At 39.9% G+C, this 13,087-nt stretch overlaps 1 protein-coding gene across 1 annotated transcript in view; it reads right to left on the bottom strand.

The window, feature by feature from the left end:
• Pde6a (phosphodiesterase 6A) overlaps positions 1-13,087 on the bottom strand; it is a 79,162-nt gene that overhangs the window by 30,332 nt on the left and 35,743 nt on the right. Inside the window, exons 6-8 of the mRNA XM_042692089.1 lie at positions 12,461-12,525; positions 4,648-4,714; positions 48-95 (exon numbers count right to left, since the gene is read on the bottom strand). Of these exons, the coding sequence (XP_042548023.1) occupies positions 48-95; positions 4,648-4,714; positions 12,461-12,525 (180 nt within the window). The remainder of the gene's footprint in view (positions 1-47; positions 96-4,647; positions 4,715-12,460; positions 12,526-13,087) is intronic.

The following is a 13,087-nucleotide window of genomic DNA, read 5'->3' on the forward strand; positions in this document are numbered from 1 at the left end:
AAGAATCAAGTCAGAAGACTAAGAGAACAAATTAAAAAATGACTCACCTGAAATTCGAAAAAGTCCTCCGCAGGCGCATTCATGATATTGCAAATCTGAATGCCACAAAAAGAAATAATGGAGCTGTGATTAGACCTAATAGTACATCCAGTGAAGCACACAGACTATTTGGAGAAACATCATGTTTTTTGCCTAGGACATTTACATTCCTGTCATCAGATAGATGTTCTTGAAATGGTTTGGGGCTATTAACTGAGGTTACTGAATAGGAAAAACACCTTATAAGGTTCCATTTGTTATACTCTTGAATCATCTCCAAGGTTTGAAAAAGCTAAACGCACAAGTTGTCATTATTAACAGATGAATATTATGTTCATTTGTGGAGTATTTGGGTGGTGTTCAGGTCACTGTTAGCTTTACTAAACTGGGGATTGAACCTAGAGCCTTTCTCTTGCTAGGCAAGTGCTTTACCACTTGAGCCATATCCATAGTCTTTTTGTTTTTGAGATAGGTTCTTGCTAACTTTGTCTAGGCTGGCATTGAACTCCTGATTCTCCTGCCTTGGCCTCCTGGGATTACAGGTGTGGATCACCATGACCTGCTATCATCTGGTTTTAAAAAGCTGAGATAAATAATGGTACTGTAAACATCTTTGACTCAATTACATTTTGGTTCAGTGGGGGAGAAGGGGTATTGTTTTTATTGTTTTCCCTTGAAATGTAACCCAAAGCAGAATAATAAATGAAAAGTATTGTAGCTCAGTTTCTCTATTGCTAGATTTAGAAGTCTTGTCCTGAAAATTGTATCATCAAAGGATCACATGGGAGATATTTCATTGCCCTGTCAACAGGGTCATGCTGGGCTTTGTGTAGGTATTGCAGAAAAGCATCTGGCTGAGGGACAGCTGGGAACCGAAATCAACGTGTGCTCTGCTTGCGGAGCCATGGCCGCAACCTTGCTCCTTCTGTTGGAAAAGGACTCCTTCTTCCAGTTCACCAGAAGCCAGGACATGCATTTGCAGCAGCCCGGTCTGTCAACACAGACAACATTTGTCTCAGAGAGTGGTTTGTCCCTCTTCCTATTGGGTGACTAACCACTATTGCCCTTCTGGTCTCTGCATGAACAAAGTCCACCAGTTTCCATTGCTCCCTCTTGATCATCAGCCTCTCCTTTGGCTGTTTCCTATGGGCATGCTCCAATCTCTCCCATCATTACAAATGAAATTCTTCCTCTCCCTGATATGGTCTCCATAGTAACAATCCAGGTAGGCATTCTCCTTTCTCTCTTGCATTCTCTACCTCCTCATTACACAGCCACTTCTCCGTGGACTACATGCTAGCTCCTGTTTCCACTTTGCTACCAAATCAGCTTTCATTAGGGCTACCAGCCCTCTTAATGGCCAATTCCCTGGAGTTTTTAGATTCTGCCTAACCAGATCATCATGCTACATTTTATCTCTCTCTATTGATTTGCTCTGCTTCTTTGGTTGCCAAGACACCACTCTCTCCTAAATTTCCAAACAATTCTAGACTCTCCCATTTCTCTTCACACTCGTCTTTCCCCACCTGCTTTGGAAATCCTGGCAGCCTCCAATTTTGCACCACAGAGTACTGCTCCTGGGTAATTACATCAACACACGTGGTTTAAGTACCACCTGGTCTTGAGGACCTCCTCATTTCATCTCCACCCCTCCACTCTCTCTATAATATCCAAATCATCCATCTACCTGCTAAACATTTGTTCCTAAGAGTGTCTCCAAAGCACTTTGTCTGTAACTGACCTCATCATCTTATATTTAGACCTTATGGCAGCATTATCTACCGGTCTGAAAATTAGCTTTGATTTCTCTTTCCATTCTGCTTACAATCAACCACAAAGGCTTACAAGCTTTCCCTTCTCAATATTAGATCTTACCAGATATAGCTTTCTTCTTCTTCTTTTTAATCCCATCTCTGCTGGAGTTGTTGTATAAAATGGGTTCATTTATTTAGGACCTGACTCACTCTAAGCACTCACTGAGTCTTGGCAATAACAACAATATTCTTTACAGGACATCCCTATGTTGATATTTTTAACCTCTAACTTCTACTTCAGGTTGTTGCCCACCCTCCAGCGCCAGTCCTTTGGATATATGTTCCATGGAGGTGCCAACATTCTCTTGCTAAAATGAAAATTGACTATTCCATTCTCTTGCTTAAAAAAGTCACCTAAGCTGGGTGCCCATGGCTCATGCCTGTAATCCTAGCTACTTAGGATCTGAGATCACAGTTTGAAGCCAGTCAGGGCAGGAAAGTCTGTGAGACTCTTATCTCCAATTAACCACCAAAAAGCAAAGTGGAAGTGGAACTGTAGATCAAGTGGTAGAATGCTAGCCTTGAGCATTAAAGCTCAGGGACAATGCCCAGACCCTGAGTTCAAGCGCCAGGACCAGAAGAAAGAAAAAAAAGCAAAAAATAGTCACCAATTGATGAAATCCTTGCCCCTTGATGTGATATCAAGGCCTCCTATGATCTGGCTTCCTCCCTCTCAAGCTCCTTCTACTTCTGTCTCAAACATAATATTCCAGCAACAGTACATACACACATAGCACTGCTCCAGATCTCTTCCTGTGTTATCTGCCTATTGCTGTGTAGCTGCATATAGAGTAATCCCCAAAGGCTCATGTGTTACAGTCTTGGTCCTCCACTGGGAGGTGGTAGAATCTTCAAAAGGTGAGACTACTGGTAAGACTTCCAGTCATTGAGACAGTTCCTTGAAGGAACTTCCTCTTTTTTTTTTTTGGGGTCCGGTCGTGGGGCCTGCACTCTGGGCCTGGGCGCTGTCCCTCAGCTCTTCAGCTCAAGGCTAGCACTCTACCACTTGAGCCACAGCGCCGCTTCCGGCTTTTTTTTTCTTTTTGCTTATGTGGTGCTGAGGAATCGAACCCAGGGCCTCATGCATGCAAGGCAAGCACTCTACCACTGAGCCACCTTCCCAGCCCCGGAACTTCCTCTTTTTTCATTTCCTGGCCACCATGAGGTAAGCAGCTTAGCTCTATCGTGTGTATTGTACTATATTCACTTCAGGCCCAAGGCGATGAGGCCAAATGATGTGACCTAAAAACCTCCAAAACTGAGCCAAAAGAAACCTTCACCTTGCGGGAGGGACATACAAAGCAACAACAACAACAAAAATCACTTGGTACCTTATAAATACATTAGAAACAATAGCAAGAAAGAAAAAACTACTTGTGCCCTTATCTTGGGGTTCATTTCACTTAACATTATCTTATCTGACCTTTTCTGCTTGACTCAGACATATACTAGTTATTGCAAATAAGGGAATCCATGGGACCTATGTTTCTTTGCACCTGGCTTACTTCACTTAATATAATTTTTTCCCAGGTCTTTCCATTCCTAACAGATGGGGCAATGTCATTCTTTCTGATGGAGGCATAGAATTCCATTGTGTATATATGGGGAGCAGAAGGGAAAAAACAAATTGTTTAAATAGGGATACAGGTTGACCCATTGCAACAATGAGATGTACAAGATGCTATGTCAAAAAATGAACTTTACAATTTAGGTGGAGGGGGGATGTAGTTGTGGAGATGGGAGGGCAGGGATGGTAGGGGAAAAACAGGAGGAGGCAACAATGCTTGATAAGAAATGTACTCATTAGCTTGCTCATGTGCTTGTAACCCCTCTGTACAGTATTTTCACAATAAAAAACTTATTTAAAAATGAGTAAAAATAAAAAAGAAGAAACCTTCACCTGTAAGCTGATTTTCTATGGTATTTGTTCTAGAAGGGAAAGTTACTAATACCCATGTTGTTCCCTCCATCTGAATCTCCTGACCTGCCTCCACCTTCCTAAGATCTATTGATCTTAAAGTTCAACTCTGACCATTACACTGTGGGAAATGAAGGCTAGTTTAGATACACTCTATCTTTATTGTCAGAATACTGTGTGTGTGTGTGTGTGTGTGTGTGTGTGTGTGTGTGTGTGTGTGTGTGTGATGGCTTATCACTTTGTAAGTATCTGTCAATATAGATGCCTTCTCATTTGATTATAAGCTTCAGAAGAGAAATTACATTTGATCTATTTATTCCATTTCCAGAGCTTATCACAGCGCCTAATAAATAGACAGGTTACTATAGGGCCAGCACTGTGTAGTGTGCGCTTGGGGAAAGATGTACTGTGAGTAAGCTCACATATGGAGACAACATGCCATTAACAGACATGATTCTACCCTGAGGCACAAAGAACAATGTCCCTCCATTTTTTGACTCTAAGTGGGTGTGGCATGATGAGAAGTAAAGCATCAGAGCTCTGCTACATAACTATGGTTGGAAATGTAGGGGAGAGGGCTGGCTGGGAAATGGCAATTAAGCTGGAATGAGAGGTTGGCATGGAGTCTTTGACAAGCCTGGTGGCTCAGCCAGTCATGACAGTCCTGTGTAAGTAGTTTTAGCCCCCAATGAGATGATGTACCTTTCCATTTGAGGATCATTTCTCTGCATTTCGTATTTGCCCAAATGTCAGTCATTAATCACTTTAGGCCAACCGTCAAGTTAATTGAAAAATCAAGAGAATGGTCTTTAGAAATTCACACTTGCTCTCATTCTCCCCATTCACACTCCCCTACTTCCAAGTTGCATCACTTACCAGGCCATTTTGGGCCACATAAGAGGGGAGGCCGCTTACTAAAGCCCAGTGGTCAGGAGGTGGATTCCTGTAAAAGTCAAAGACAAAGTGTGGCTTTCAATATAGGTACTGTTGGACTAAAAAGCTGAATCTAAGCCTTTGTTCCACTCCAACCTTAGGCTGTCCCCAGCACCCAGTTACATTCCCTATACCTGAGTGAACCCTAAATGCCAGCCAGTCATCTGTTTTTAAATATATTTTTAAATTTAAATTGTATTGTCAAGGTGATGTACATAAGTAAGGTAGTGAGACATCTCTTGTCTAACTTGTTACCCCCTCCCTCATTTTTCTCCCTCTTTCCATCCTCCTCAGTCCCCCCACCTAAAATCTAATTTTATTGTTATTGTTAAGGTGTTGTACAGAGGGGTTACTATTTCATAAGTCAGGTAATGAATGCATTTCTTTTTTTTTGGACAATGTCACTCCTTCTTTTACTTTCCCCTTCTTATCCCTGCCCACAAATTACATGGGTCATTCCCTCTGATGAAGGGGAAAAAAACCTCAATCAAAAACAAACACCACCATCACCACCACCACCAATAATAACAACAAAAATCCTATATTTCCATTTCCTGGAGGTTGTCTCAATAAATAGCATTTTAAATGTTCAGAGAACTTACATTTTTGGGTTCCTCCTCTAAGGATGTCCTCCTTTATAGTCTGATTGTGTGTGAATGTCTACCGTCCTGTATAGGTCTTCGTGTCTAGTTATATTTTTGATCTAGCTTCCATATATGAGAGAAAACATGCCTTGTTTGTCTATCTGAGCTTGCCTTACCACACTTAGCATGATTTGTTGTAGGTCCATCCCTTTCCCTGCAAATGACATAATGTTATTCTTTCTAATGAATGAGTAAAATTTCATTGTATGCATGCATGTATGTATATATGTATGTATGTATGTATGTATTGTTGTATGCATGTATATATACCATATTTTATTGGCTTATTCATCTGTAGGATATCAGACAAAACTTGGCTAGTGTGAATAGTGCAGCAGTGGTTGTACAAGTGCCTTTACCTTATCCTGACTTGTAATGATCTGAGTAAATGCCCAAGAGTAGAATGACAGCCACACACCTTAATGTTAATTTAGAAGAATGGGTATCATATTTCACTGATTGTCCACAAAGTCTGGCTAGTCAAGAAAAGTCAGCATCTATTCCACTGATAACTCCTGGCTACTGAGAAAAAGCTGACAGCATTGCTTCCCCATATAAAATGAACTCTAGTATAGTATAATATGAACTCTTACTGTATGGGAAAACCCCCTCTCATAAGCTCCCACCATGTAATAAGCACTAAGGACTTCACATACTCATTACATGATATAACAATAGCATTATATTTTTGGTATTATAGTCATGTGCTACATGTTTTGGTCGGGGGGGGGGTCTATGGTTGAGGTAGTCCCGGAATATTATATCTCTGAGTGATGGCATCACATTCTTAGCTTGTATAAGTACACTTGATGATGTTCCTAATGACAAAACTACCTAACAATATGTGTCTCAGAACATGTCCTGTCCCTGAATGACACATCATTTTCTTTTGCTTGTTTATTGTAAAAAAGATATACACAAAATGTATGAAAATCTCCATCAGTCATAAGAAAATGAGCATTTATGAAACCACACACACGTCAAGATCAGCATTATCAGTACCTTGGGAGCCCCTGACCTGCCCCTCCCAATCATGCCTTCTCCCTAACCCCAAAGGTAAGTATTATTATAACATGGCAATTACATTCTTGTTTTTCTTTACTCTCTAATTTGATTTTGGCTGGTTTGTAATGTCATTTAGATAGAATTGTTAGGGGCCAGTGGCTCATGCCTATAATCCTAGCTACTCAGGAAGCTGAAATCAGAGGATCGTGGTTTAAAGCAAGTCTGGACAGAAAAGTCAGTAGGATCCTTATCTCTAGTTAACCAGCAAAAAGCCAGAAGTGGAGCTGTGATTCAAGTGGTAGAGCATCAACCATGAGTGAACACTAAGGGATAGAACTTGGACCCAGTACTAGTTGGGTCCTGGTGGCTCATACCTATTATCCCAGCTACTCAGGAAGGTGAGGTTTGAAGTCAGTCTAGATAGGAAAGCCTATGAGACTCCAATTAGCTATCAAAAAAAAAAGCCAGAAGTGTGCTAAGGCTCAAGTGGTAGAGAGCTAGTTTTGAGTGAAAAAGCTCAGGGACATTGCCCAGGCCCTGAATTAAAGCTCCAGGACTGACACACAAAAACAAAATGAAACAACCAAACTCAAACCTTATTATTGACACACATACATGAAAAAGAATAGATAAAATTATCCAATGTATCTTATTTTGTCTGGCTTTTTCATGTTTCACAATGCATTCATTTTATTGGCTTGGTTTTCTCATGTTTTATGGTAGTACCACTTATGCTTGGGGTAATTCGCCATCCTCACCTCCAGTTTGGGGCTAATGTCAACTGTGCTGCTGTGAACACTCTGGTACATAGGTACTTTCAATTCCATATGAGATATTCCTAGGAGTAGATGGCTCATAAGACAGCTGGATCTTTAAGATAAGTCTAAATTGCTTTCTAAAGCAATCATACCAATTTGTATTCTCATCGATGGAGGGTACAGTTTCCTTTTCTCATATCTCTATCAATAAACTTAAATTATAGCTCTTCTGATGGGATCTAATGATACCTCATTGTGATATGCTTTTGCATTTCTCTGCCAAGTCAATGAATTGAAGTGCCTTATATAAATGTATTTGTCATTTGGATTGCTTTTTTTGTGAACTTCATACTCATATCTTCTAGCTGCTTTTCTGTATTCATATTTTTTATTTTCAGACTTCTTTATGTATTCCCTTTTCAGTTTGTTTCTACTAGCATACAAAGATTTCATGATAACACTTCCACACGTGTTTACAATGCATCCCAATCAACCTCACTCCTTCTTTCATTCTCACTGACCTCCTTCCCCTTCTTAAAACAACAGGCTTCAACATTCTATTTTCATACATGCAAATAAACCACTTCACATTCATCCTCATTCACCTTCCTCATTTGCCCTCCTTCTCACTACTACCCACCACTATCCTAAGTTTATGTTAGTTTCTTGTCATTATTTTGTTAGTGTGCATTAATTGTACCCAGGGGGTTCACCATGACATTTTAGATGTGAATATATTACATTTTGATCAGAATAATCCTCTGTATTGCTTTTTTTCCCTAAACCCCAACCCTATATTGATCTATAGCTTTCACTGATATTCCTTATGCCATCTTCATATATCATATATCATTGCTATTATTTTAATAATATTTACCCTCCATTCTTTTCCCCCTCCCTCCTTCCCTTCATTTCTCTAAACAGTCATGTTCTATGTGTATATAAATATATATGAGTATGTTTGCTTATATATATGCATATGTACATTTAGGTATATTGATATACACGTGTATACATGTATGTATGTCCATGTCCATGAATATATATGTCTTTTTCAACTACATGGTTTTTGAGTTTGACCTATTCTTCATATTCTTTCGATTTGTTGTAAATACCTTGTCTCACACAAGGTATTGCCTTTTACAACACCATTCATGATGAGTTTTATTTCTTCTGAGCTTTAGACTTTGCGGGGAGGAGGGCATTGGTACTGGATCCTGAAAATTCTTGCTTGACTTTCTCCTCTACCATTTGAGACACTCCTCCACTTCTGGCTTTTTTCTGGGTAGTGAATGATAATCAAGGATTTGTCTATCTGGGCTGGCTTTGAATATAGATTCTTAGAGCTCAGCCTTGTGAGTAGGTAGATTTATTGGTGTGAGCCACAAACAACCAGCTTAGACTTTTTTTTGGGGGGGAAGGGGTGTCAGTTGTGGGGCTTGAACTCTGAGCTGGGCCATTCCCTGAGCTCTTCAGCTCAAGGCAAGTGTTCTACCACTTGAGCCACAGCACCACTCCCAGTTTTTTAGTGGTTAATTGGAGAAAAGAATCTCACGGACTTTCCTGCCCCAGCTTGCTTTGAACTGAGATCCTCAGATCTCAGCCTTCTGAGTAGCTAGGATGACAGGCATGAGTCACCGATGCCTGGCAACATTTTTTTTTTGGTACCGGTCCTGGGGCTTGAACTCAGGGCCTGGGCACTGTCCCTGAGCTCCTTTGCTCAAGGCTAATCACTTGAGGCACAGCTCCACTTCTGGCTTTTTGGTGGGTAATTGGAGGTAAGAGTCTTACAGATTGTCCTGCCTGGGCTGGCTTCAAACCTCAATCATCAGATCGCAGCATCCTGAATAGTTGAGGATTACAGGTGTGAGCCACTGGCACCTGGCCAGTTTAGAATCTTTTTTAAAAAAAATTTGATTTGCCTTATTGTTCTCATTAGGACTTCCAGTACAGCTGGCAGAAAGGGCAATAGTCATTATTAGTGTCTTGTCTCTGATCTTAATGAGAAATCTCTCATCACTAAATATGTTATTTCCCCATTACATATGTTATTTGTTAAACCAGGTGTGCAGTTTGCACTTGCAGCATAAATACTGAAGAATCTGAGGTAATAGGATTGCTTAAGCCAAAATTTTCAATTTGTCAGTACTGGGTAATATATTCTCAAAAAAAAGTTATTTGGTATATTTTTATTTTTAAAGTTCTCATTAGAAAATTAAGGAAGTTCTCCTTTATGGGAACAATTATGCTGTTTTTCTTTTTCTCTTTATTTTATTTTATCGTTTTTGAAAGTGGATCTTTTTGTGTAGCTAAGTCTCACCTTGAACTTTTTGTTTCCAGAGTGCTGGGATTACAGGTATGTATTGCCATGCCCAGATCATGTTCCTTTTAATATGACAAGTTATATTTGCTTAATTTTTCTAATCATAAACCAAACTTCCATTCCTGGAATAAACCCAGCTAAATAAAAGTTCTATAATCCTTTATATTGTGTGTTTTACTTGCTGACATTATTATTATTATTATTATTGTAGTAGTAGTAGTACTATGAGTCAGTCATGGAACTTGAATTTGGGGCCTGAGTACTGTCCCTGAGGATTTTGCTCAAGGCTAGCACTGTACCACTTGAGCCACAGCTCCAGTTCTGGCTTTTTCTGTATATGTGGTACAAAGGACTTGGACCCAGGGCAAACACTCTACCACTAAGCCATGTTCCCAGCCCTATAATCTTTTTTTTTTTGTCATGGGGCTTGAACTGTGGGCCTGGGTGCTGTCCCTCAGCTCTTCAGCTCAAGGCTGGTGCTCTACCACTTGAGCCACAGCACCACTTTTGGTCTTCTGGTGGTTAATTGCAGATAAGAGTCTCATGGACTTTCCTATCTGGGCTGGCTTTTGAACTGTGATCCTCAGATCTCAGTCTTCTGAGTAGCTAGGATTATGGGTGTGAGCCACTAGCACTCAGCCTATAATCATTTTTGGTAAACCATTTTGTGTGTCACCTAGAAAGATAAAATGCTGCCAATTTATCTGCAATGCAACTTTTTTTAAAAAATCACTTATAATTTTACTTTGTTCATATCAGCTATGTTCTTTTAATTTTCTGATATAGATTTTTAATCCCATATCACATTTCTTTTCCTCTTTTTGTGCCATTCAAGACAACTTTTTCTTCTAATGCCACATCATAGAACATCTCAATTAAAGAATGTGGATAGTAGCCAGCATGGTTACTCAACATTAGCTTAACTAAATTTACAATATAAATAGTTATTATCTAGTTCACACTCAGGGAGGCAATAATTGCCCATGACTTCTGTGTGGCTGATGGCAATTACATGGTAGCATTCCAGAAATGTCAAAAAGTAGAAAACTCTGCACGTTGACAGCCATTTGATGTAATAAATTTCTTATCTAGCTTAGCAACCTTTGTTATTTACCTGGGATATCTAGTTGATTAATATTTAAAGAAATTATTGGTATATTTGGATTTAAATACCATTTTAATGTGTGCTTTCTTCTGTTTTCCTTATCCATTCTAAGTCACTTTTAAATTTTTATTTAGTCTTCCTTTGGTTTGATTAATCATTAATTTACTATTCAATTTTCCCTTCTCTTGGTTTAGATGGCATGTACTGTGACCACCATTGGGGATGTTTCCTGTTATTCCATCTGTCTCTCCTCCTTGGAACATGGTTGGGTTACTTTCCCTATCCACTTAAAGTACAGAATGGCCCTAGGACTGTTGTTGGCCAATGAAATGCAAGTGGAAGTGGTGTGCTGTCCCTAGACTGACATTTTAAGAGCTAATGAGTGGATTTTCATATGCTCTCTTCCCTTGGGCAGCATTAGTCGATCTTATAAGGCTCAAAATGACTGCTGCTTTATCTGCCTTGGTCTCTGCCTGACTAAAATCCATGAATTATAGCCCAACCACACCCAGTAACTGGCAAAGGATGCACACTAGAATATTACAACAGAACTTTGATGTTCATACCACTTTGGCTTCAAGGAGTGGTTATAATAAAACAACGTAGGCTCTCCTAGATGATTAAAAAAATCTGTGATAGAAATGGATGCTGCCCTTAAAAAAAAAAACTTCAAAAGAGATGATGTAGGCCAAGGGCTCAGTAGAAGGTTGCAAGGTGACTGTAATCCGAGGTTAGTAAGGTGTGATATTTGACAGTGAGAAAGTCACAGGGAAAATTGAACTCTGATCATTTAGAAGACAATTCATGGGTTTAACAAATTTGAGGGTCTGTAGAAGGGGCTAGGAAGCAGAATAGTTGAGCATGTGGATTTGACAAGGGAAGAAGAAGAAAAAAAGAGGAAACAGAAAAAGAAGAGGAGAAAGGAGGAGGGAGAAGATAAAATAATAAACTTCAGAAAAGAATCAAAAGAGTTGGAGACATAGCTATAGTGGTGAGGCACTTGTCCACCAAGCACAAGACCCTGGGTTTCAATTCTAATACTGAACAAATTAAATACATACATAAATAAATAAATAATCTGTATGTGAGTAGAGAATGGAGGGAATTGAAGCACCATCTCATCCTTAACTAGCAAAAGATATAACTGTAGACTTGTTTATGTGAAGGACAGAGGAGTGTTCGAATCTGGTCTGATGGTCTGTGCTGAATAAGCCTTTCCTCTCTCATAAACTGTTGGTGGATTAGAGCAGGATCCAGTAAGTGCCTTCGGTTGGAGCAAGATCTCAGGGGCAAGAGACCAAAGGTGTGGCTCTCCCACAGAGTGTGACAGCAGCTCCTAATGTCCACAATTACGTAAAGAAAGACAGCCATGGGTGTGTCTCTTGATTCAAGGAGGGATTCACATAGACAGGTAATGAAGCTTTCTTTTCTGCTGACCAACACATTTCAAGCCCACGCTTGTTCTGTCCTTAGAACGGTCTCTGAGCCCCAGATATATGTGAAGAGGATACGAAATGATAAACTTTCTCTATGGTCTGAGTCACTTTCTTGCTTTTATTCTGCCCTTTCTTGGACCCCAGAAATAGCACCACAGAAAACTGTTGAAAAGCCCAGATTTAATCTCCCTAGTCTCATTCTATAGATTGGAGAGTGAGATCCAGAGAGGCTGCTTGTAAACACTGGCTGTGTAACTCAGAGTGCCTGATTCACAACTCAGTAGTGTACCGTGGCTTTGGTCAAGGCTATTCCCCTCCTGAGCCTTGTTTCCCACCCTGCATGAGTCTCTCCTGGTTTGAGGCAGGGCTCTCTCTGCCTCTAACCAAGGGCATGGCCACGTTGGGTTAGCATTAGTCTTGGAATGAGTAGCCAGTGGATGTAGATAATGTGCCTGTAATCCTGCATGTTTTGAGGCAAAACTTACGGAATTACTTTGATGTCTTCTTTGCCATGCAGGATGTAGTCAATGACCTTGTAAAAGTTGATTTCCTGGCAAAAGAGATAGGAAAATTATTTCTAAAGAGTGAGAGACAGGAATGTGATCATGAAACAGGTCCTTTTGTTTCCTTTTGTTTTTATTTGAGGGGGGTAGGGGAGACTTGAACTCAGAGATTGGATGTTATCCCTGAGCTTTTTTTGTATTGTTTTGTATCTTTAAAAAAATTTTATTGTAAAAATGCTGTACAGAGGGGTTACAGTTTCATGAGTAAGGTAATGAGTACATTTCTTGTTGAACATTGTTACCCACTCCTTTGTTTCTCTCCCACTATCCCTTCTCTCCTCCACTCCCCCCACCCACAAAGTTGTAAATTTCATTTCCAACATAGAGTTTTGTGAGTATTGTTGCAATGAGTCATCCTTGTTTGTCCTTGTTTCCCCATTTTGTTATTCCCCTTCCCCAAGTTAGATAAATGCATATACAAGACTCAGTGTCCCAGAATCAAAGACAGTGATTGCCAGGGATGAACCAATGGAAAAAGAAAAATGAAACAAAATAAAAAGAAAGAACTAGATACAGTACATTGGCAACAACAAGGTCAACAACCAAAAA

This window comes from Dipodomys spectabilis, unplaced genomic scaffold (genome assembly GCF_019054845.1).
Source record: "Dipodomys spectabilis isolate Male_0828 unplaced genomic scaffold, ASM1905484v1 ptg000147l, whole genome shotgun sequence".
Lineage (NCBI taxonomy): Eukaryota > Metazoa > Chordata > Mammalia > Rodentia > Heteromyidae > Dipodomys > Dipodomys spectabilis.